We start from the raw sequence: 25,911 nt of genomic DNA, 5'->3' as shown, positions 1-25,911 counted from the left end.
TATCAAAACTCCCAAAACAACAATATGTTATTTATTTATAAGAAACACATTTTAATGAGAGACACATATAGAGTCAAAATTAAGTGCTGGACCAGAATGTGTTATGCTTCAGCTGATGTTTAAAAAAAACAGGAGGAACACTTATGATAAACAAAATTAAAGCTAAATGAGATTTAAGTAAAAGAGATAAATAGGGAAACTACATTATGTTTTTAAAATACCATAGATAATGAAACACTATTGATACTAAATCTATATGTATCAAATGTTATAGCATCCAAATTTTTAAAGGAAAAGCCAAATGAGTTACAGATGGAACTAGCTAACAAAACTATAATAGAGTGGAGAACTTCAATTTCCCAGCCTCAAAACTAGATAAATCTAACCAAAAAAATAAATAAGACATCAAGGAGATGAATAGAATCTTAGATGAAATAGGTATGAGAAATATCTGAAGAGAACTGAATGGGAATAGAAAGGAATATACCTTTTGCTAACCAATCCATTACAAAAATTGACCATATATTAGGGCACAAAAACTTTATAGTTAAATGTAAAAAAAATCAGAAATAGCAAATGCATCCTTTTCAGATGAGGATGTAATAAAATTATATTTAATAAGGGACCATGGAAATGCAGAGCAAAAATTATTTGGAGTCTAAATAAACTTAATCTTAAAGAATGAGTGAGTTAAAGAATAAGTCATAGAAACAATAAATATTTTATTAAAGAGAATTATAATAGTGAGAAAACATACCAAAATCTATGGGATATAGCAAAAGCAGTAATTATAGGAAGATTGGTATCTCTAACTGTTTATATCAATAAAATAGAGAAAGAAGACATCAAATAATTGGGTGTGCAATTAAAAAAAAAACAGAAAAAGAACAAATTAAGAATCACCAATTAAACACCAAATTGGAAGTCCTAAAATTTAAGGATGAAATTGATAAAGTTGAATGTAAAAAAACCATTGAATTAGTAATAAAACTAGGAATTGGTTTTATTTTTTAACAACAAAATAGATAAACCATTGGTTGATATTATTTTTAGAAGGAAGAAAACCAAATCTCTAGCATCAAAAATGAAAAGAGTGACTATAACACTACTAAAAACAAAGTCAAAGCAATTATTAGAAGTTATTTTGCTTAATTATATGCCAACAAGTTTATCAATAAGTGAAAAAGGCAGAATACATACAAAAATATAAACTGCCTATATTATCAGAGGAGGAATTAGAATATCTAAATAAACCTACTTTAGAAAAAAGAAATGGAATAGGCCATAAATGAACTTCCTAAGAAAAAAAGCATCAAGACCAGATAAATTTTCAAAAGTGAACTCTATCAAACATTTAAAGATCAATATTTCAATATAATAACTTATTTGGAATAATTTCATTATTATAAATTATTTGGAATAATAGATAAAGATGGAGTTCTATCAAACTCTTTTCATGAAGTGATAATGGAGCTGATACCTAAACCAAGAAGAAAAAAAAAACAGAAAAAGAAAATTATAGATCAATTTCATTAATGAAGATGGATGCAAAGATCCTAGATAAAATATTAGCTAGTAGGCTACAACACTATATCACAAAGATCATACATGATCAAATATGACATATACCAGGAATGCAGGGATGATTTAATATAAGAAAAACTATTAACATAGTTGGTTATATGAACAACAAAAGCAACAAAAACCATATTATTTTATCATTTGATACAGAAAAGGCTTTTCACAAAAAAAAATCATTCTTATTAAAATACTTGAAGGCATAGGTGTGAATGGAGTTTTCCTTAAAATAATAAGAAGCATCTACCTAAAACCATCAGTAGATATTATTTTTAACAGGGATAAGCTAGGAGCCTTCCCAATAAGATCAGTTTTTGGATGCAGAAATCAAAGCTATATGTAGGCACATGAAAAAATGCTCTAAATAACTCTGAGATATCCTCCCACACCTATAAGAGTAATTAAAATGATAAAAAAGCAAAATGAACACATGCTGGAGGGCATGTGGGAAAATGTAGACACTGATACATTATTGGTAGAACTATGAACTCATCCAACCATTTTGGAAAACAATTTGGAATTATGCCCAGAGAATGATAAAACTGCAGATACTCTTTGACCCAGCAATACCATTATTAGATCTGTTTCCCAAAGTGGAAACTAGATGGCTCATTGGATGAAAAGCTAAACCTGGAGACAGGAAGTTCTGGGTTCAAACCTTGGCCTCAGGTATTTCCTAGCTTTGTGACACTGGACAAGTCACTTAACCCCCATTGCCTTGGTCTTACCATCTTTCTGCTTTGGAACTGATTCTTTGTAGCATGTGTTTGTGATGGGATATTACTAGTGGTAAAGCAGTTAATTAAATGGCAAGCATGTTAATTTTTTAAAAAACATGGAAATACCTATATGAAATTATGAAGAATAAAACAAGTAGAACCAAGAGAATACTGCATACCATGACAGAAATGTTCCTTGAAGAACAGCTGTGAATATCTACTCCAAAGAAAGAATTGATAAATAGAAACATATGTATATGTATATGTATATACATATATATACATATGTATAATGAGGTCTTCTCTAATGCAGGGAGGGGAAAGAGAAAAGGAGAGGGAGATACCTGGGAACTTTAATGTAACAAATAAACAAATAAATAAGTGTTAATCAAGGGGCAACTAGATGGCTCAGTGGATAGAGTGGCAAGCCTGTAGATAGGAAGAACTAGGTTCAAATTTGATTTTAGATACTTCCTAGCTTTGTGATGCTGGGCAAGTCACTTAATCTCCATTGCCTATCCCTTACTGATCTTCTGCCTTGGAACCAACATTTAGTATCAATTCTATGACAGAAGGTAAGGATTAAAAAAAAAAGTGTTGCCTGATCAAATGAAGAGAACTTTTCATTCTTGAGAGACATATTTAGTTAAGAAAAATAACTCCCATGTGTATCTTGATTTAAGATACAATCTTTTCAAGACCCCTGCAAAGTAAGTACTACTATCTCAAAGATAAGAAAATGAATATTAAGTGACTTAACCAAAGACAATCAACTAGTGGCTGGTAGAAGCAGGGTTTAAACCCAGAACTTTCCTAATTCCCACAGTCTAGCCCAGAATTGTAGAATGACATTACCCAACTCTTGTATGAACCCCACTTTCCTAAACACATCAATGAAGCCTTTGAAATCCTTTCTACTTGGCTTAGCTTCTACCTCCTCAATGGAACCTTCTTTGATTCCTCCTACCTTATCCTTCCATGTTTGAAATGATTTCTCCTGCCTCACGTCTCTCACAGAGCTATGCTTGGATCTCTTAATGGCATTTAGCATAAGGTCGTTTTTGTCACAATTAATTAAAAATGTCTTGCCAGTTCTATTTCCAGTAGTAGGTTCAGTGAGAAAGGGTGAATATCTTTCCATTATACCAGCAGATTGCCTCTCCAGGGATGGCTAGCTATTCTTTAAGGCCTATAAGTTCTCAGGCTGGGCCAGTACCAATCGGCTAACATGTTAATGCTAGGAAACTGATTCTTCAGAAAGCAGTGGAAACTTGTTTAAAATGGCATTTTTACATAGCATCTACACTCTCCCTCCTTTCCCTGAGTCTACTCTGGAAATAAAGCAGATTGGACAATACACAATTAATTGCGATACAAACTATCTTATTATGCTAAATGCAAATAAGAGATCGGAGCTTAGCACTGTGAGAGATGTGAGGAAGGAGAGATCATTTCCAACATGGAAGGGTGGGGCAGGGGGGATCAGGGAAGGAAGAAGTAGAAACTAAGCCCAAGTGGAAGGGGAGGACGTCAAAGGCTTAATGTGCTAGAGGGAGGGAGGGAGGGAGTTTGTGTAGATGGTGGGATCTAAAGTCATTCTGGGGACCCAGGAAAGGCAAGGAGATAGGAAAGGGCAGGGTAAGGATCAGGGGTGGTGGCGAGGGGTCTTTTTATGTTTTAACTGAATATACAGTACACGAGATAATGCTGGAAAAAGAAGCTAGAACAGACTATGAAACACTTCAAATGCCGAGCAAATTTGTCTTGCATTTATTAATACCAGGTAGAAAGGAGGTGTCATGGAGCCTGAGGCGAGTGCATGGGGTAGAAAGATGGGAGGCTGAAAGGGAAGGGAAAATGGGGCTCTCCAGGGACCCGAGACACTGAAATTCACGGCACTGTGGGTGAGGTTCGGATTCTGAAAATAACCTTAAGTCAGGGGAAGAGCGGAAGAGATCCGACAAGCTAGGGATGCAGCCCACCGGAGGGGAGCGGAGGGGTCTGTGGGAAAAATTGGAAAAAATGGGCAGAGAAAGGAATAAAAATGAGAGTTTATGTTAATTGGAAACTGAAGTATGCTTAGAAGGATTTGCCGACTGAGGGTTTGCCCCGTTTTTGGGCGACAAAGAAACTGCCAGTTCAGAGAACCCCAAAATGTTTTTTCGGCTTAAAAGCCAGGGAAGCTGAAATGGAATCTCTCCTTCCCCCTTGGCAGTCGGTAGTGTATGCCGGGAAAGAGGTAACATGGCCACTGCTGGTGGTGGGGAGGAGGAGGAGGAGGAGGAGGAGGAGTGGAAGGAGGAGGAGGAGGAGGAGGAGAGTGGGAGACTGCAGCAGTTGCCGCAGCAACCCAGGCAGGCAGCCAAGGAAGTAGGGGAGTGAGAGCAGAAGGAGAGCATGGTGTGAGCTGAAATCACCCGGAGCCTGACAGAGAAGGACCGAGAGCCGCTTCCAGCCCCACCAGCAGAAGGAGCGGACCTGTGGGAGTTCCGAGATGCCCAGCCCAGAACTGTATTCCCCTGGCTTTGGCCAGGGGCATGGTGAGTGTCAGCCGGCCGCTCCGAGCGAGAGTGAGGACGGAGAGGGCCGGCAGGGAGACGCTGAAGAGTTAGGGAAGGCTGGTGGCAGGGAGGTGAGGAAGAAGAAGAGGGAGGAGGAAGGGGGGAGAAGAAAGAAAACAGATGCTGCTGGTTTTTCTGTTTTGTCTTCCGTAAGGGCTCCAGGTGGAGAGGAGGAGAAGAAGAAGAGAGAAGAGAAGAGGCCCGGCGCAGCCTCCTCCGTGCGGGGCAAAGGACCGCAGGAGGATGCCTTCAGTGGGAGATTTATCTTGAGGCTCCGATTCCAAGGCGAGGACAACAACTGCCCAACGAGAGACTATGTGGTGGGCACCCTCATCATCAAGTCGATCGGCATGAACCCCAGGGACATCTATGCAGTCATCCAGATCCCCGGCAGTAAGGAGTTTGACGTGAGCTTCCGATCGGCGGAGAAATTCGACTTCTTTCTGAGAAAGTATCAGGAGAAAAAGGGCCAGGACTGCTGGGAGAACTTTGTGCTGATTCAGCTGACCAAGCCGAGGCTCAAAACCCTCTTCATCCTCTTTCGGAACGAAACTGTGGATACGGGAGACATCGTGACGTGGCTGAAGAGACACTGCGACGTGCTGACCACCCCGGTCAAGGTGGCCGATCGCTTCGGGGTCTGGACTGGGGAATACAAGTGTGAAATCGAACTGTGGCAAGGGGAGGAGGGGGTCGACCACCTGCCGGGGGCCTTTTACCTAGGCGCCGAGAAGGGCTACAGCTGGTATAAGGGCCAGCCAAAGACGTGCTATAGATGTGGCTCCAAGAACCATATGAGTTTAACCTGTAGCCAGGAAAAGTGCTTCCGGTGTGGAGAGCAAGGGCATAGCACCACCTTCTGCAAAAAGGGGATCGTCTGTAACCTCTGCGGGCAGAAAGGACACATCTATGCCAACTGCCCCAGTGCAGGCCATTCAACTGGCATCACTGGGAATTGAAATGAGGGCTTTGGAATAATCAATCCAGTGTTCCAAAGTACCCTGGCTCCCCCCCCCCTCTCCCCAGCCCTCCCCCGTGCCCCTTTAAGTGCCACGACTTCTTCGGTGTTCCTTTTAGCCATCTTAGTGGAAGTGTTTCCAAAATTCGTGAGTTACCCATGTGTCTCTGCCTCCTTAAACAAGAGTAGAGTGAAGAGAAGTCAGCCTTTTCTTGGTGACTCCAGGTCATCTTTGTGATAGTTAGTGATCATCCCGTGCTATATAATACAGTAATTTCTTCTGTCTTTTTCACTGTTGCCATGCTGTGAGCTGTTACTTCGATTGTCAGTGTGCCTACCCTTTTCTCTTTCCCCCTTCTGATTTGCTGCTTCTGATCTGTTGTGGTCTGAAAAAAATAATAATAAATGTAGCCAATGTTGTTAGAATTATATGTAAATTAGGAATAAATAAGCTCTGAATGGTGAGCCCCAGGGCCCCTCATAGAACAAAGTGCATGGGCTTTGTGACAGCTATTTTGGTGGCCCAAGAGAACTTATATGTTAATATATAGGTAGAACTAGAGATCTTTTCTTACAGAATCATGAAATATCAGAGCTTAAAAGGACTTTATGGATTATTTAGTCAACTCCATCCTGCTTATTTTTCAGATGGGTAAACTGAGGCCTGGAAAGGGGAAATGCCTAGAGTCACACAGTGAGTTGGTAGGAAAGCCAGGAGTAAAACCTAGGTTTCCCAACTCTCAGGCCAGAGCTCTTTATTATATATAGTGCCTCTTGAGGGGTTTTCGTTTGTTTGTTTGTTTGTTTGTTTGTTTTTCTGATTTGGTTTTGGGTTTTTTAGCTGGTTCTTCATTATAGTCTGATGACTGAAGCCACTAGTGGTTGGCTTTCCAGTATCCAGATGAGTGGGGGTGTCTCAGAAGGGAAGGAGGGAGGCTCAGGCAGGCAGCATCAAGGACTCCAAGAGAAAAGGGCCAGCCGAACTGGCCTAATGAACAAAAATGGACAAGGCTCTAGAGGGCTTTAAAATAATTAGAACTCAATAAACACAGAAGCGTCAGGAAGTAGGAGAGAAAGGAGAAAAGGAAAAAGATGGATTTCAGGTGGAAGGCAAGGGTGAAAGGCAGAGGAAAACCATTTATGTTGTAAGGGATGGGTGACCCCCTCCTATCAGTCTGTAGGTTGGAGTATGTTCTAAGGGGATTTGGCAGGTCCAGTCTGGACCAAACATTCCCCTGTTTATCCCCATCAGTGGTCAATTGATGCTGGCCACATGGTAGTATAAATAGGAGCTGTAGGTTTAAAGATTAAGGAACCCCAAAAGGAAAAGCTGACTAAAGGCCATTGCTAACCTTGTGGTTCTCAGACCAATGAGTAGAAAAGTATGGGTAATAATAATCATCACCAACATGTGCAGAGAGTGCTTTAAGATAGCAAAGAACTTTGCACACATTATCTCACTGAAGCAATAGCTCAGAGATAGGGACTTAAGATTTAGAACTGGCAGGAACTTTGGAAATATCTCATCCAACCCCCTCATTTTACAGAGGAGGAAATTGAGACCTAGAGAAAGAAATGACAGTATGAGCACTGGAAGTAGAAGTAAATTTTGTCTTAAGGAAAAAAGGCCAGCTGTGAATAGGCAGAGAGGGAGAAAGAAAGGAGAGGGATAAGGAGAGAGAGAGAGAGTGAGAAAGAGAGAGAGAGAGAGAGAGAGAGAAACAGAGAGAGAGAGAGAGAGAGAGAGAGAGAGAGAGAGAGAGAGAGAGAATCACCTTGTTAGATAGTTGCCCCAAAAGATGATAAGCTGCTTGTGTAAGTTTTGTTTGCTCTTGTTCTGTATTTGGCATTATTTTGTTGTGGTTTCCAAAGTGAATTAATGGCTTGGTTTGTTATTGTGAATAAATATTTATCTTTTGTATAAATGACCTCAGAGTGGTATTTTTCTGTCATTTCAAAGCACTCCTTGAAGACTTAATAAGACATGTTCTAGATGTACACTCTCACCCATGTGCTCAGCCACAAACTCTATCTTTACATACCCATTTATATTTTTGTTAGGGTTTACTGATGGAAGAGATCCTAACATTTATCTGGTCCATAACCCTCTAAGGCCTCTAAATTTGTACAGGCAGCAAGTAGAACTGAGATCCAAACTCACTTCTACTAACTGAATATCTAGTATTCTTCCCACTATGCCTCAGTTAGTTCTCTCCATAACTTAATGCATTTATGATCTCTTCAGAGTGGCTAGTCTCCATGACAGATCAGAGGGAAACCATTAGATGCCTTCTCATCCTATGTGATAGACATCTTGTCTAGGCCTAAATCTGCTCAAAAGATTTCACCAAAAGCTTGGAGTTCCTGCTGGAAATCCTTCTGAAGGCCTTCCTCTAGCCTTCTGGGTAGGTCAAAGATACCACTGGAACACTTGGGTTGTCTTTCTGCCACCCCTCACTCTCACGTGACTAGTTCACACTCATCCTTAACAGTGCCTTTTTTATCCTGTGTCTGCCATTCAAGTTCCTACTAGTAATAAGCCACAGCGCACTTAGACTTAGCATGCACTTTTCTGCTGCCCAAGGGTCACTGTCTTTTTCATGAACTGTTCAGAGACAAATACCATGATTTGAAACTAGAGCATCACATTAATACCAGTGAGAAAGATGCTTTCCATATTCTGCTAGGAAATGTCTCTGAACTTTCAGCTATTTCGAGTGAGATTTATAATCATAAAAATTTAGAGCTGGAAGGCACATCAGAGGTTGTCTAATACAACTTCATTTTACCAATGAGGAAACTGAGACCCAGGAAGGTTAGATGATTTGCCCAAGATCACATAGGCAGTGAATAACAGGACTGGAGTTTGAATCCAGGTCCTTTGCCTCCAAATCCAGAACTCTCTCCCTGGACCACCTCCCATTGCTGTTAGGGTTCTTTATGACATGCCCATGTTTGGAGATGGTTAAGAAAAAGGGCGATGAAATAGTTACTGATATTACTTGGGTGTGTGTGTGGGTGGTGCCAGAGAAAGACTATCTTACTGATTGGCTCAGGAATGGTACTGTGTGTCTCTCTGCCAATGGGCTAAATCCAGAGAGTCAGGAGCTGAGCAAAGCCAAGGCTTCAGGAGCATCCTGGGAAAAGGGGCTGCTGTTCCATTGCTGAAAGAGATCAGGTGGGAGTAGTTAAGAGGTGGGTGGCTCCAGTGTAAGGCCAGAACATGTCAGGCGTAATAACAGCTTACGTTTCTATAAACCTTGAAGGCTTAGGAACTACTCTCCTTGAAACAATGCTGTGAGGTAACATATTTCCTTTTTAACACACAGCAAAACTGAGACTTGAAAAGAAGCCATTTGTCCAAGGTTACAAAGCTCAGTCCTAACTGAAGCCCTCTGCCCTGAAATCCCATGCTATTTCTGTTACACTGAAAATCATGAGAGCTATGTAGGTATACACTGAGCAGACCATTTTAATTTTCTGGTTATCTTCTACTCTCTCTAATCGGTGAGTTTGATACTCATCCTCCCTCTGACAGAAAATACTGGTGACAAAATCTCAGAATGGTTTGGTTTGGTTTGGTAAAGGAAAAGGAAGGAGGATGCTTGAAGCTAGACATATCCATGTAACAGCATCCAGTTTTACCATGTGTGGAAAGGGGTTATTAATACCTATACTACCCATAGCATTGTTCTAAAGAAAATAAGTTTATAAGAGAGTAAAGACCAGAGTGCTGGGGTATCATAGAATCTCAGGGGTCAGCTAGGCAAATTAAAACTTAAGCAAGAATCCCCTCTACAGCATCCACAACCAGTGGTCATTTTTCCTTCACTTGAAGATCTCCAATGTAGAAGAACTCCTATCTTCCAAGGAAGCTTATTCCACTTTCAGATTACTCCAATTGTTAGGAAGCTTGTCCTTTCAAGGAACTATAATCTACCACTTCTTAATCTACCTCTTCCTAAAGTCAGTCTTTCCCTACTCCCCTACTTCTGCCCCTTTTAAAAAATAGTCCTGGGGGGGCAGCTAGGTGGCTCAGTGGATAGAGAACCAGGAGGTCCTGGGTTCAAATCTAGCCCCAGACATTTCTAGCTGTGTGACCCTGGGCAAGTCACTTACCCCCCCCCCCAATGTCTAGCCCTTACCATTCTTCTGCCTTGGTACATTGCCCTAGACCTTACCACTCTTCTGCCCTGGTACCCATACTCCATATAGATTCTAAGACAGAAGATAAGGGTTTTTTAAAAAATAGTCCAGAACTTAGGAGAGAAAATGAATGGGAGTCATACAGGATAAGCATGCATGGAGAATTTGTAATCTGACTAGTTGGATCTCATGGATGAGAATACAGATCCATCTAAGAATTAGGTTCTCTCAAAAGATCTATTTATTTTTTTAACCTTATCTTCCACCTTATAATTAATACTGTGTATTGATTCTAAGGCAGAAGAGCAGTAAGGACTAGGCAATGGGGGTTAAGTGAGTTGACCAGGATCACACAGTTAGGAACTGTCTGAGGCCAGATTTGAATCCAGGTTCTTCTGTCTCTAGGCTTGGCTCTCAATCCACTGAGCCACCCAGCTGCTCCCAAGATCTATTTCTTTAAAGGGTAATATAAGGTGCTAAAGCTTTAAACTTAATTTTTTTATAAATGTAAATTACAAAATGTGAATTTAATAACTAGCAAAGTAGGAAACTAGCTGAGGACTTGGTGAAATTTTTTTAATTAGTGATGCTGAACCCAGTATCTAAAGCAAGGATTAGGACAGGGCTCATACCTGGGGAACCTCATTCAGGAGTTTTAGTCCTACGACATGTGGCACATAAAACCATACACAAAATTAAGGCCTTGAAAATTTAATTGGCCACTACCACTTCCTCTGTTACCCAGAGGTCATTTGGATCCTGGATTTCCAAAGTTGACTATAGCATCATCATCATGGGACTTTATATTTCTACATCTCTTAAGAGATACAAAGTGCTTTGTATTATTACATTTGATTTTTAAAATAATCCTATAAGACCACTAGGAGAGTAATGTTTTTTATTCCTAATTAACATATTAGGAATCCAAGGCTCAGAAACATGTGGGAACTTGTACCAAGGTTACTCAGCTAGTAGGAGGCAGTCCTGAGATTTTACTCTCTGAATATCTGACTTTGAATCCAGAGAACTTTTCCCTATACCAGGCTGCTTCTCAGCACCAAGAGTGCTTCAGAATCACTAGGGGCTGTTCTCTCTCTGTCTCTATGCCTATATCTCTGTGTCTGTCTGCCTGTCTGTCTGTCTCTCTTTTACAACATGGCAATTTAGAATAGCAGCTTCCCCATCCTATTCTGAAGATTCTGGAGGTATCCAAGCATTAAGGAGTGGATTTTGCTCTTTATAATCTTATGAACAAGAGCAAGAAAATCTCTCTCTCTCGAAATATAAAAGAGACGAGAGACCCCAGATTTCCTGGAAGATGAATCATAGAATGTCAGAGCTGAAAAGAACCTTAGAACAGAACAAAAAATGTTAGTACTGAAAAAGACATTAGGGCAAAATTAGAAGAGATCTTAGGAAGAACATAAAATGCCAGAACTGGACAAGTTGGTAGGGATCATCTAGTACAACATCCACTGTTATTATTATTATTATTATTATTATTCTCAACTCTTACCTTTGGTCTTAGAATTGATTCTGAGTATGGGTTCTAAGGCAGAAGCACAGTAAGGCTAGGCAATTGGGGTTAAGTGACTTGCCCAGGGTCACACAACTAGCAAGTGTCTGAGGTCAGATTTGAGTCCAGGATCTCCCTTCTACAGATCTGACTCTCTATCTAGCTACTCCACTCCCATTTTAGAAATGAAGAAAATGAGGTCCAGTAAACAAAAGTGATTCACCTAAAGTCATATGTGTAAGAATTAAAATTTAGTTATTATAGTTATATCTTAAAACTATGTGGCCGCCAGGAATCAACAATTCAGGTTGATTCCCTAATTAAATCAGACCCAAGTCAGCATCGGGTTGAAGAGTTTATTTACAATCAGGAAGGTAAGTAGGGATAAAGAGAAGAGGGAGGTTAGAAGTCTAAATAAATGAAGCTGTAAGCCGCAAGGCCCAACAGCCGGATAGGCAGAGTTTAGAATTGGCCCAGCTAGGCCAAGGAAGCCAGCCTAACTTACCCACGTGACAATACAGAGTATAAGCTGTCTGTGGTCTCAGGAGATGCTTCTTCCTCCAGTTCCAGACGGCCACTGTCCCCACAGGAAGTTCACTCACTTACTTAAAGAGATCGTGTCTTTCATCACTTCCTGTGGTCCACCTCTAATTCAAATGGACAAATGGCAGTTTCTACATTGATTTGGACTGCCCAAAGGGCAGTCCCTTATTCTTGATTTGTTACTTATTGTCACGTGTGGGTAACTCGTCTCCCCTCCCCACTAAGGGAGGTGGGAGTGACATCATTAGCACGCCTGGGTTGAGTAGATTTTTGACTATTAATGGGATCTGGCTAATTCTATTTACACAATCCCCCCTGATGATCATTGGGTGCCTAGTCACCCCAAGTGATCATGTTACACAAACATCTTCTACCACAAAGGTACTTCTAACTACAATAGTTAGAGATAAGAGGGAAATGGAAAAGAGAGAAAGCAAAACCAATGTTTTGCTAAGCGCGTTGACAAGAAACCAATTGGGGGCAGTCCCCAATCAGCATAACATGTACAATTAAAGTAACTGTTCAAAAACCCCATCAGTCCATTCATTAGTACCCAAAGTTCGTTCTGGATCACTTGATGCAACCAACCCCATCAGTTCAATCAATTGCAACCCAAAGTTCATTCTGGATCTCTTGATTAAACGTAGGTTCTTCAGGCATCTCTCTGCAAACAGTTCATTCTCTGGATTAAGGAATCAGCAAGTTTCTTTCCCTGAGAATTTTCTCAAACAAAACCAAAAATTAAATCTTGGATATAATAAAAATACGATTAATCTTGGATTTTATAAAAATACAATCCCCCCTGACGTGGGTATTTAGGAAGAAATACCCAGATCAGCTCAATATATACAGTTGAGTCATGGGGTTTGTATGAGTCAATTCAAAAGAAAAAAAAGAAAGAAAAAATATAAAAATCAACAGAAGAAAATTGAAGCTTTTGAAAAAAAAGGCATTAAAATCAAAATCAAATATCAAAAGTTATGTACATAAAATTTTTGAAGAAAACAAAATAAAATTTATAACAGGCCCTTGTATTAGGGTCTAATCAATTATAATTTCCATCCTACTAGTCTGTAGGATACAATGCAGTAATATTGCACTTACCCATTTGCAGCTAAGACTACAGGAAGTTGCCATTCTATAAGAGAGAAAAAAGGACCAGATTTAAATGCAAGGGAAGCGTCTGTCATTCCCTTTACTCTCAGGAATATATGGGTGAGCCAGATAATAGCCAACCTGTGGTACCTGATTTACACATATGGTAAGTCAATAAGAGTCAGAATCACTACTTGGGTTTCTAGATTTTCCAATAACTATCTTTCCATTTTACGAATATATCTCCTTCAAAAAGCCTATCCTGATTAATTACTCTTATCTCTATTCCATTTCTCAGGCTTACAAGACATATGCACACTGGACCTCAAGATGTACAATTCATAATGCATCCTTTAAAAAAACAACACAGGGGGCAGCTGGGAAGCTCAGTGGATTGAGAGCCAGACCTAGAGACAGGAGGTCCTAGGTTCAAATCTGACCTCAGATGCTTCCCAGCTGTGTGATCCTGGGCAAGTCACTTGACCCCCATTGCATACCATTACCGTTCTTCTGCCTTGGAGTCAATATTGACTCCAAGATGGAAGGTAAGGGTTTAAAAAACAACAACACAAAATCGTGACCTTCAGTCCTAATAACAACACTCAGAAGGGCAAGGGCTTAAGGGTTAAAGGTTAAAGGTTAAGGGCAAACTGGGTTAAGTGATTTGCCCAGATTCCCACAGCTAAGAAGTGTCTAAGGCCAAATTTGAACCCTCCTGACACCAGACCTAGCTTTCTATCCACTATGGCACCCAGCTGCCCCCAGTAGTGAATACTTCTTAATCAGGGCCTTCCACATCTTTTCTTTTTCCCTGGCCTCATGCCATACTCCCCTACAGAATGAAAACTCCATGAGACCAAGGAGTTATTCTGTATTCCATTTTCTTCCCACCTATGCCTAGTATGAAGAGGTTCTTACAAACTAGGGTCTTGAACCAATAACTTCCTGTTGTTCTAAGATTATGTCTCTGTCTCTGTCTGTCTCTGTTTCTCTCTGTCTCTGTCTCTGTCTCTCTGTCTCTCTGTCTCTCTGTCTCTCTCTCTCTCTGTCTCTCTCTCTCTCTCTCTCTCTCTCTCTCTCTTCCCCCCCTTCAGGCAACTCTCTGAACTAAACTGCAGAACCATTTTCCAATCTGCATTGGTAAAGGAGTTTCCTTTCCCCAGTTTCTACTACACCCATGAAATCACGAGTGCAGGCCTAAGTGGAGTGGGGGGCAGTTCTTTGATTCTAAATGTCTATGGTTCTAGTACATTTCCAGTCATGCTAATATGGAGCTCAACAGGCTCCTTTAGGAATGCATCACCATGAGACACTAGTTTCTAGGACCAACCTTGACTTAGCCCTTCTCTCTCTCCCCTTGCTCAGCCTCCTCCCCCTTCTTTTATTCTCTAGCTAAAATGTTTTCTCTTCTGTGCAATACTAAAACCAAAGCCAGGGAACCAGCCTTTATCTAGATCCTATTCCCTCCCCCCAATCCCCATCACTTTTCCTCTTTTCAGGGCAGGACACACAATTAATTTCCAGCCAAGTGGCTCCCTTTTGGAATAAATAAATATTCCCTCCCCCCAGGCCAGCTCCCCAGAGGAAGAATCTGGCAGAGATCCCAGCTACTGATGTAAACCGCTGCCAAGGCTTCTGGCCAGACTCCTCAGGGATTGAGTGACCAGACTCTGGGGGAAAGCAACATGCCCCTCTTCTCCATTCTTCCCCCAGATGAATCAGCCCAAGATTCCTATATCTTAAACATCTAATATAGACTTATAAGGATGAGAGTAACTGGGTTGATGAAGAAAAACAGAGTAGGAAGTGGGAGGTACACAGGTCCCTTCAAATCACCCGTACTGTGCCCTCTTGCTCTTGATTTGGGGCTTCCAAGATGGCCAAGTAGAAACTGTCCTAGTTTAGAAGTCAAGATGTCTGGATTCTAGTGCTTTGCCTACTGCTAACTTGGTGAACAACCAAAACCAAGCCACTTCCTCTCTCTTAGACTCAGTTTCTTCCTCTGTAAAATGAAGAGGTTGGATTAGACAATTTCTGAAATGCCTTCCATTGTGACATCTTTTGAACTGGGACTTACTTATGGTTACAGAGAAAGTTATTGGTCCAGCCCAGAGATTGTTCCACTCTATCAATTTTTCTGAACAAGACTTCTCCCATGAAGCCTAGCCCCTTCCCCTAGTTTTCCCTTTCCTTAAACTCTCAAAGCAACTACTCTATCATACTGACTTTGGATTCTGAGGATGCATACACTCCTAGTGTGAGACACACCACAAAGGAATGGCTTTGATGCCTCTCTATGGTTCAGAGGTCAACCTGGCCCTTGATCTCAACTGGTAGATTTGCTATTTCCTGAATTCAGTATTTCCTATGTCTCTATACCTTGGCACAGACAGTCCCCCAGGCCTGAAATTCACTCCTTCTTCATTCCAACCTTTTAAAAGTCTTAGTTCTCTTCAAAGTTCAGTTTCAATGTCATTTCCTATAGGAAACTTTGTATGATCTCCTTTATTGTTGGTGCTTTCTCCAGTTAGCTTTTTGACTTACCTATCTGTATAAATGTATATCTCAGTAATTCCTTACTTACAGTTTTCCAGTTTTTCCTTTTTGTCCTCAGGTGCCATCCTGAGAGTTCAATAAATATATTTTAAATTAACAAATTGAACACGAGGCTGGAAGGGAAGTGGTCTTGGAGCTCAGTCTGATCATCATTGGAACAGTAGCCACCAGAGAATGAATCCCCAGATTCTATGAGATCTGAAGCAGGAAGGAATAGGTTTGAACTGATGGTTATTTCAAGACATCAAAGATTTTCTCATTCATCTCATGTTTGTGGGAAGCTTCTTGAAGATAGATAGCTCCCATTTTCATCTTATTATTGGATTTACTGAGCACTTCCCTCATAATACCTCTGAGAGGTAGATAGTGTTGATATTACTATTCCTATTTTAGAGGTAAGGAAATCGAGGTTCAGAGAGGTAATGGGGTCCATCTACTAAAGAGATATTTCTGTGTATTCTTCAAGGGCTCTAGGCCACCACCCTATACACAGTGAATGTGAAGGAAAAAAATCTTATTTGAAATATAAGAACTATATAGGAAATAATTGTGTAAGGATGATGGATTAAAATTATTTGCTCTGTCTAAACAGAAAGGTCAACTTCATCCATTTACTGAGTGCCTACAATTCGCCAAGCACTGTGCTAAGTCCTAAGAATACCAAAAAAAAAAATACCTGCAAGAAGTTTCAACAAGGGGATGATATATACATACATAAGTATAAACATAACTGAAACAAGGTAGTTTTGGAAGAGAGGCCACTAGCAGCTTAGCTGGGGTGTGTGTGTATGGGAGGGTAATAACCAATATTGGATTATATGTCATCTTGGGATGGGGAGGGGAGGGAGGGAGGAAGAATTTGCGTTGCAAAAGGTCAGAAAACAATTTTTAACCCTAGTCTTCTGTATTAGAATCAATACTAAGTATTAGTTCCAAGAAAGAAGAGCAGTAAGGACTAGGCAATTATGACTTGCCCACGGTCACTCGGCTAGGAAGTGTCTGAGGCCAGATTTGAACCCAGGACTTCTCATCTCCAGTCCTGGCTCTTTACCATCAAGCCATCTATCTGCCCCCAAAAAATTATTGTTAGAAAAGTGTTTTTCCTGGTAATGGGGGGGGGGAGGAATAAACAGGAAAGAAAGAAAGAAAGAAAGAAAGAAAGAAAGAAAGAAAGAAAGAAAGAAAGAAAGAAAGAAAGAAAGAAAGAAAGAAAGAGAAAGCTTCATATAGGAGGTAGCTCACAATGAACTAAGTTTTGAAAGAAACCAAAGACTCTAAGATGTGTGTGCACAGAATGTGCCTTCTCACCCATCCACATGACATTTCCATGTCTTTTTTCTCTTAAATCCCTACGTGCCAACCAGGGTGGTTGTAAGGACCAAATGAAATAATATTTATAAAGCACTTACCACAGCACCTGGCACTTAGTAGGTGGTCAGTAAATGTTTCCTTCTTTTCTAACCATGGTTCATTCTCCTTACTCTCCTCACAATGAATCTGAGGTACAATGATAACATTATCCCCATATTGCAGAGAAGGAAACTGAGGTTAAAAAGGATAGATTCTGTACCCCTGATCACAAGTACAATAAGTGGCAGATGTTGAAATCAAACCCATGACTTCTAGTCCTAAATTCAGGGCACTTTCCATTAAGCTATACCAGTCCCCTTGAAAGATCAGAAAGTCAAGAAATAGAATGGGTTTCTGAAGGAGACTAATTAGTTCACACTTGGGGCATGTGAGTTTGAACTAACTGGAGGGACATCTTGTAGGCAGATTTAAAGGAAAGTCTGAAGCTCAGCAAAAAGGTCAGGGCTGAAAATATAGTCTTCTGCATTGAGGCTGGAACCTTGGAAGTATTGGAGATTGCCAAAGAACAGAGAAATAAAAGCTGACATTTATATAGTTTTGAGGCTTTCAAAGTGTTTTACTTTTAACCAGATCTGATATTTTATTAAGCACAAGCATACCTAATTCCAAGGCTGTCTCTCTATTTACTACACTTTCTCTTGTGATCCTCGCAATATTGTGAGGTAGAAGCTATTATAATCCCCATTTTACAGATGAGAAAACTGAAGCTGAGAAAATAAGTGACTTGCCAAGGATCTTGCCATTAGTAAGTAAGCAAGAGACACAACCTGGTAAAGGGGACAGAGTACTGGAACTCAGAGGTTCTTGATTAGAATTCTGGCTCCATAAGCATGGGAATAAAAGAGCCTTTCCTTAAAATGCTAAAACCTTCAGTAAGTATCATTTACAATGGAGACAAGTCAGAAACCAGAATCTAAACTATCACACTTTGCATATGATAAGATGCTACAGTTAGGGAATCCTAGAAAATCAACTAAAAAACTAGTTGAAATAATAACTTTAGCAAAGTTGCAGGATACAAAATAAATTCACATAAATCATCAGCATTTCTATATAGTACCAGCAAAGTCCAGCATCAAGAGAGAAAAAGAAACTCCATTTAAGATCACTTTAGACAATATAAAATACCTGGAAATCTACTTGCCAAGATAAACACAAGAATTATATGAAAAGAATCATAGATGCCCTTCAATTGGGGAATATCGAAACAAATTGTGGTATCTGTTGGTGAGGGAATACTATTGTGCTCAAAGGAATAATAAACTGGAGGAATTCCATGTGAACCGAACAACCTCCAGGAATTGATGCAGAGTAAAAGGAGCAGAACCAGGAGAACATTGTACACAGAGACGGATACACTGTGGCACAATTGAATGTAATGGACTTCTCTACTAGCAGCAATGCAATGACCCAGGACAATGCTGAGGGACTTATGAGAAAGAACACTATCCACATTCAGAGAAAGAACTGAGGAAGCAGAAATACAGAAGAAAAACAACCACTTGATCACATGGTTCGATGGGGATATGATTGAGGATATAGACTCTAAATGATCACCCTAGTGAAAATACTAATAATATGGAAATAGTTCTTGATCAATGACACATGTAAAACCCAGTGGGATTGCTCATTGGCTCCGGGGGGGGGGGGGGAGGAGGGAGGGAAAGAACATGATTCATGTAACTATGGAAAAATATTCTAAAATAAATAAATAAATGAACTTTAAAAAATAAAAATAAATAAAAGGATTAATTTACTTATTCAATGCCAATCAAACTACCAAAAAACCTATTTTATAGAACTAGAAAAATAATAAAATTCATCTGGAAGAACAAAAGATCAAGAATATCAAGGGAACTAATAAAAGAAATGTGATGGATGGTGGCCTAGCAGTACCAGATCTCAAACTGTATAAGCAATACAGTAAGAAATAGAATGGTGTACCAGTGGAATAGATTAGGGGTAAACAACCTAAACAATCTAATGTTTGGTAAATCCAAAGATCTCAGTTTTGGGGATTTTAACAAAAACTGCTGGGAAAACTGGCAAAGAGTATGGCAGAAATTAGGTATAGACCAACATCTCATCCCTATACCAAGATAAAGTCAAAGTAGGTATATGATTTAGACATAAAGGGTGATAGCATAAGTAAATTAGGAGAACACAGAATAGTTTACTTGTCAAATCTATAGAGAAGAGAAGAATTTATGACCAAACAAGAGACATAGAACATTACAGGTTGTAAAATGAATAATTTTGACTATATTAAATTACAAAGCTTTTGTACAAACAAAATCAATGTAACCAAGTTTAGGAAGGAAACAACAAACTGGGGGGAAATTTTATAACATATTTCTCTGATAAAGGCCTCATTTCTCAAATATATAGAGAACTAAGTCAAATTTATAAGAATACAGGCCATTCCTCAATTGACAAAATGGTCAAAGGATATGAATAAGCAGTTTTCAGATGAAGAAATCAAAGCTCTCAATAATCATATAAAAGATGTTCTAAATCACTCTTAATGAGAGAAATACAAATTAAAATAGCCCTGAGGTACCACCTCACACCTCTCAAATTGGCCAATATGACAGTAAAGGAAAGTGATACATGTTGGAGGTGATATGGCAAAATAGGGACACTGATGTACTTTTGGTGGAGTTGTGAGCTGATCCAACCATTCCAGAGGACAATTTGAAACTATGCCCATTAGGGGCTATAACTACTATATACCCTTTGATCCAGTAATACCACTACTAGGTCTGTATCCCAAAGAGGCGGGGAAAGGACTAAGTTGTACAGAAATATTTATAGGAGCTCTTCTCGTAGTGGCAAAAGAATTGGAAATAGAGGGGATGTAAATCATTTGAGGAATGACTGAACAAATTGTGGTATATGATGGTGATGGAATACTATTGTACTATAAGGATGATTTCATAAAGAACTGGAAATTAGCTACTCTCAGCAATACAATGATCTAAGATAATTCTGAGGGACTTCTGACAAAGAATGCTATTCACCTCCAGATAATGTTGGAGTTGGAATGCAGATCAACACATAGGATTTTTCACTTTGGTTTATCTGGGTTTTCATCTTGGGGTTTTGGTTTTATATAAGTATTCTCTTATAAGAATGAACAATATGGAATATGTTTTGCCTGATAATACATTTATAATCCAGATAAAATTGCTTACCAGCTCTGGGGAGAAGGAAAGAAGAGAGGGAGGGAAACTATTTGGATCATATGATTCAGATAACTTATGTAGAAAACCGTTCTTACATCTAATTGGTAAAATAAAATATCTTTCTAAAAATAAATAAATAAAAGCTGAACAGAGGGGGGGAAAGAATTCTGTTTCTATAATTTACTACTTGAGAAATAGGGAGTTAGTCCCCCCCTTAGAGGTCTTCCAGCAAACACCAGGTATCCAATTGTCAGGTGTGTTATAATGGATATTCATTTCATATATGGGATGGGTTAGATGATCACTGGATAGGTTACATGGTAAATAGTTGTCCTGTTGTTTTCAGTCATGTTTTCAGTACATGACCATATTTGAGTTTTCTTGGCAAAGTTCCTAGAGTGGTTTGCCATTTCCTTCTTTAGGCCATTTTTACAGATGAGGATAGTCAGACAAATAGCATAAGTGACTTGCCCAGAGTCACACAGCTAAAAAGTGTCTGAGATCACATTTGAACTCAGGTCTTTATGACCCTAGGCTGGATACTCTATCCATTACATCACCAAGCTGCCCTATCATAAATTGGCCAACTCTCAAATTCCGAGATTCTGTCATTTAGCCTCTCTGGTCTTCAATTCTCATCTGTAAAATACAGAGGTTAGACCAGATGGCTTCCATGGTCTCTTCCAATTCTAAAGCTATGATCCTATGATAAGTGTCTAAAGCAGTGTAAACCCTTGATTCCAGGCTCTGTCTGCAGTTTCCTACTGGCTTTTGAAAGGGGAAAGAAGAGAAAGCATTGGGAGAGAAAAGGAGAGGAGAGGCAATGGGGAGAGGGGATAGAAAGAGGAAGACCAAGTATGGGGGTCTTAGGGAGCCCTTGCACTAAAGGGAGGAGAAGATGTGCCTCCAAAAAGCACCAAAAGAAGTGGCTAGAGAAATTGGAAAATCTGAGAGGTGTGGTGTATGGGAGACCAGCAGAGGAGAGAGAGAAGGGAGTTCAGGAGAACTCAATCTCAGTGTGGTTCTGATTCTTGTGGGCTGAGTGGTCAAGCCTGAAAATGGAGTCCATGTACCCCTGCCTCTCTTCTGGGAAGACCTCACAACTGCCCCTAGGTCTGGGTGCTCTGTTTTAGAGAAAGGAGGAGGGAGATGTCTATCACCTAGCCTCTCAGTGGTTTTCCTTTCTAGACACTGTTGCTACGGAAACTGGCTCCCAGGGCTGAGACTGTCCACTAAGCCAGCTGTCCTCAAAGCAACCAATGGAAAAGGAGAGCCAATGGGAAGCTGGATTCCGCCCAGCTGGGGGGGGTGGTGTGTGGGGAGAGAATGCGGAAAAAGGGGGAAGGGATTCATCCAGTCAATGGGGCAGCAGCCTCCCTTTGCCTAGATCTCCACCCTGGACCTAGGGATGAGCCAATGAGCAATGGCATTGCTTTCTCTCCAGTCTCACTATAGCAACACAACTTGCTTTAAAAAAAAAAATTCTCTAAGTTGTAAGTGATTAGCAGTAACTCATCTGTCTGTTGCTATCCACATTGACTATCTCTCCCAATAATCTCCTGCTGATACTTAGACACTTAGAGCAAAAGTTAATATAGTACTGAAATCATTTGGGTAAAAGCAAGCAAACAAGCCAATCAAAAACCCTCCCTGTATCCATGCCCAATTGCCTCTTGTCTTGTGGGGCAGTGGCTGATACAGAGACTTCATCCCCTGGGAGACACAAAGGCTAATGGAATTGGGAGACAAGTTAGGAGAGCCACTAGAGAGCTAGCTGTGCCAAGGCCAGGCCAGGTTGCCATATTGCAATTGGAAAGGAACTGAGCAGGGTGCTTTACTCCAAATAATCCTTCTTGTTGCTTGTCATTCTACCTTTAGAGCTCCACAATCTAGGTCTTTTCCTTCTTCTAAGATGTTCCTAGTACTGCATAATCTTGGGAAAGTGACTTGTCTCTGGACTCCAGTATCCCTCCTTTATAAAAATGAGAGGTTGGGGGGAGCAGTTAGGTGGCTCAGTGGATTGAGAGACAGGTCTAGAAATGGGAGGACCTGGGTTCAAATCTGACCTCAGACACTGTCTAGCTGTGTGACCCTGGGCAAGTCACTTAAACCCCATTGCCTTGCCCTTACCACTCTTCTGCCTTGGAACCAAAACACAGTATTGAGTCTAAGATGGAAAGCAAGGGTTTATAAAAAATTAATTATAATAAAAATGAAAGGTTGGGATTAATGAATCTCTAATGACCTTGAAGCAATGAGGATAAAGAGCATTGGCCAAGGAGTCAGTAGACTCTAGTATTAGCTCTGTCTCTAGCAAGCCTCTTCTCTGGCAACTTCAGACTCCAAATCTGCAATATTAAAAGGTTGGATCAGGGGGGGTGAAAGGGAAAGTAGGAGCATGAATCATGTAACCATGTTAAAAATGAATATTAATAAATGTTTAAATTTAAAAAAAAAAAGGTTGGATCAGGTTCATTCTCCAAACATCAACTAAGTGCCTAATGCTAGAAGGTGATTTCTAAGGTCTCTCCTGACCTAAAGGTCTTTTACCCTTCTGTGATTCTGTCATTCCAACTTTGAGCCTGAAAAAAGTAAATACTGCTGGGACTGGGACGTACTTTTAGTTGCTTTCAGCTCACATTTCAGCTGGAATGATCTGATATCATGGGATACCAGGACTAGGAATCTGCTCTGGAGAGTAAGAGATGGGGATGATAAGGGTGGGAGAAAGGAGAGGTCCCCTTAATAGGGGCAGCAGAAGCTGACAAAGACACACCTTACAAGTTTCAGTTTTGACCAGGCAGTGCTCAGGATCTGGTGGGTAGAATTTTGACCTGTTAGGGGATGTTGAGGATGGGAGGTGGCCTCCCATCAGCAGTGGTCTGAAATATTGGGTACTCATTCTGCCCTTTTAGCTAGACAGTGTGGAGGAGTCATCTCCACTTATTCAACATCTGTTCATCCAAGAGTTTTCCCTCAGTTTGGTTTCCTGAGTTCTGAGTTTGGCTTTAAATACACTTGAGGTCTGAGCCCTTGAGAAGTCAGAGACCCTGTTGCTGACATTGTGTGTGAGAGCTGTTCTTATGCATCATTTGACAAGGATAATAACTTGAGAATAACAATAACAAAAACTTGCATTCATGATTTAACAGTTTAGAAAGCAATTCTCCCATAGCATTCCTGTGATGTAAATAGTGCAAGTGGGGCAGCGAGGTGGCTCAGTGGATTGAGAGCCAGGTCCAGAGATGGAAGGTCCTAAATTCAAATCTGGCCTCATATACTTCTTAGCTGTGTGACCCTGGGCAAGTCACTTAACTTCCATTGCCTAACCCATACCACTCTTCTGCCTCGGACCCAATACACAGTATTGATTCTAAGACAGAAGGTAAGGGTTTTTTAAAAAATAGTGGAAGTATAATTTTTTTTAACAGATGAAACTAAACTAAGTCACTGGACTTGAAGTTCAAGTTTCCAAGATACCACATTGCTTCTCAGTCACCCTCACCTTGCAGGGTAGAGCTTTATCTACAAACTTGGACTTCAAGAGAAAAAAGAAACAATCATATACATGATACAGCATTTCCAGAGCTGGGTATTCTTTTGCCTTAGAGCATCCCTGTGGGCTTGTGGGGATTCACTCTAGGACCTCAAGGTTCAATTCAAATGAATACAACATTCATTGAGCACCTGAATTTTAGGCACTGGGGTAGGCCTTGGGGATACTAAAAAACAGAAACAGAGAGACAAAGATAGAGAAAGAGAAAGGAAAAGAGGGAGACAGGGATAAAGAAAGAAAGAGACAAAGATGGATAGAGACAGAAAGAAAAAGGAAAAGAAGAGGGAGACAGAGAGGCAGAGACAAAGATACTGAGAGAGAAAGAGACAGAGATAAAAAGAGACAGACAGAAAGAGAAAGTAAAAGAGACAGAGATAAAAATAGACAGAGGGAGAGAGAAAGAGAGAGAGGCAGAGAAAGACAAAAATAAAGAAGCAAAGACAGAGAGAGATGAAAAGAGGGAGAAAGATGGAGAAAGAGAGCAAAGTCCCTGCCCTGAAGGAGATTCCATTCTACTGGTAAAGGGGTGGAGAGGAGAAATACAACCTATTCAGAGATAAATAAATGTGAGATAGATAAAAAAAAAATAAATATAAAGTACGAAACCAGGGTGGGAGGTGCTAACTACTGTACTAGGGCAATCAGGAAAGATCCTAGAAAGATGAGGTGATTAACTTGAACCTTGAAAGGAGCCAGAGGTTTCAAGTGCTAGCAAATATCAGGCACCAAAACTTCAGCCAATTCACCAGTTCAGTTGGATTATAGAATTCATGAAGGGGAATTTTATAGTTAGCCTGGAAAGAGCTCTTGCTTTTCCACCAATTTATCACCTAACTTTACAGAGTCTGTATCCGAGTTGTATTTGAAGAGAAGATACCAAAGGAGCATGTAACTAATATATTGTTAAAGGGAGGGCGATGCAGGCAGGGGAAGGGGAAAGTTGAATGTTATTATATTCCTGGCCTATGGCAAACTTGCTCTCATTGGCATGTTTTCTAGCTAGGTAATCCAGCATTTTAATGGCAGCAGCACTTCAGGCTCTTAATACTGGAAAGACAATCATAGTATCACAGATTTGGGGTTGCAAAGGACCTCAGTCTAGTTAGATCTAATCCAACTCCTCTCTAACCCCCATTTTGCAAATGAGGAAACTGAGCCCCCAGATGATTTGCCCAAGGTTACAGATACTAAGTAGAATTTGAATCCAACTCCTTTGACTTCAGACCCAGCACCATAGAATCCTAACTTTTAGAGCTGGAAGGGACCCTTCGTTCAACCTCTTCATTCTAGAGAAGAAAATTAATCCCAAAGAAAGAAGGGATTTATCCAGGGGATTTTTCAGGAACCGAATGGTAGAATCCAGGCCAGAAGTCTTTTGAGTCTAGGATCAAAATGTAAATTGAATTTTAAACTACTGAATTAGTGCTAGAAGGGTGGTCCTTCCCCAAAGGGAATAATAGGATCTAATTGGATTTTGAGCTGGAAGGAACTTTAGAGATGTCTCCCTGGCCATCGAACCCCGGTATTTCATCCTTTCTCCTCTAAAAAGATAGTGACCCTTCTTAAGGGACAAGTAAGAAAACATTCTTCCCTTCTCTCTCTTCCTTATGGTCCCCGGGGCCTTTCAGGAAGGGACCTACAAAGGCCCTACCTCCAATCTTTGCAGTCCTTTTATTTTCAAGAGCCAGTCTTTCCCTTTTCCTGTCCCACCCCACCCCCCTTCTTGTGCTCACTGAAATGGCCCACCAGCCTCAGCCCAGTTCTAGGATGCGCTAATTAGGCGCTCTAGCTGAGTCGGAAGCAAAACAAGAGGCTTTCGCTTTTCTCCTCCTCCATGTCTCCCTTCAGCCCTTCCCCCATCTCATCCCCTCCTCCTTAGCATTCGGCTCACATCCCTTTCCTTTCCCCCCCTCCCCCCATTCCACCCAGGCTGGGCGGCTGGCCGCCCCTCCCCTTGGCCTTTCTTCCTCCACTCAGATACCCCGCAGGTTCAGATCGAGTCCTCCTCTTCTTTCTTTACTTCTTTCTTTCCTTCCCCACCCCACTGCGTATCTCTTCCCTAGAAGCTGCCCCTCCCGCCCCATGAGGCGCGCGCGCCCGAGCGCCCTCCCCCCATCTCTCTCTCTC

At 40.7% G+C, this 25,911-nt stretch overlaps 1 protein-coding gene across 1 annotated transcript; it reads left to right on the top strand.

Moving 5' to 3' along the window:
* Positions 1-4,791: 4,791 nt before the first annotated feature.
* ZCCHC3 (zinc finger CCHC-type containing 3) lies at positions 4,792-5,817 on the top strand. The gene is made up of 2 exons (XM_044659780.1): positions 4,792-4,837; positions 5,021-5,817. Exons 1-2 carry the CDS (start codon positions 4,792-4,794, stop codon positions 5,815-5,817), a joined length of 843 nt encoding a protein of 280 aa, XP_044515715.1.
* The last annotated feature ends 20,094 nt before the right edge of the window (positions 5,818-25,911 follow it).

This window comes from Gracilinanus agilis, chromosome 2, assembly GCF_016433145.1.
Source record: "Gracilinanus agilis isolate LMUSP501 chromosome 2, AgileGrace, whole genome shotgun sequence".
Taxonomy (NCBI): domain Eukaryota; kingdom Metazoa; phylum Chordata; class Mammalia; order Didelphimorphia; family Didelphidae; genus Gracilinanus; species Gracilinanus agilis.
This window is presented reverse-complemented; position numbering and strand designations above follow the sequence as displayed.

What these genes read in the sequence shown, in the direction of transcription:
- ZCCHC3 (XM_044659780.1), top strand. Translation starts at nt 4,792, where the DNA reads ATGCCCAGCCCAGAACTGTATTCCCCTGGCTTTGGCCAGGGGCATG. An exon ending in TGGCTTTGGCCAGGGGCATG is followed by an intron (nt 4,838 to 5,020) that starts GTGAGTGTCAGC and finishes TAAGGGCTCCAG; the next exon opens with GTGGAGAGGAGGAGAAGAAG.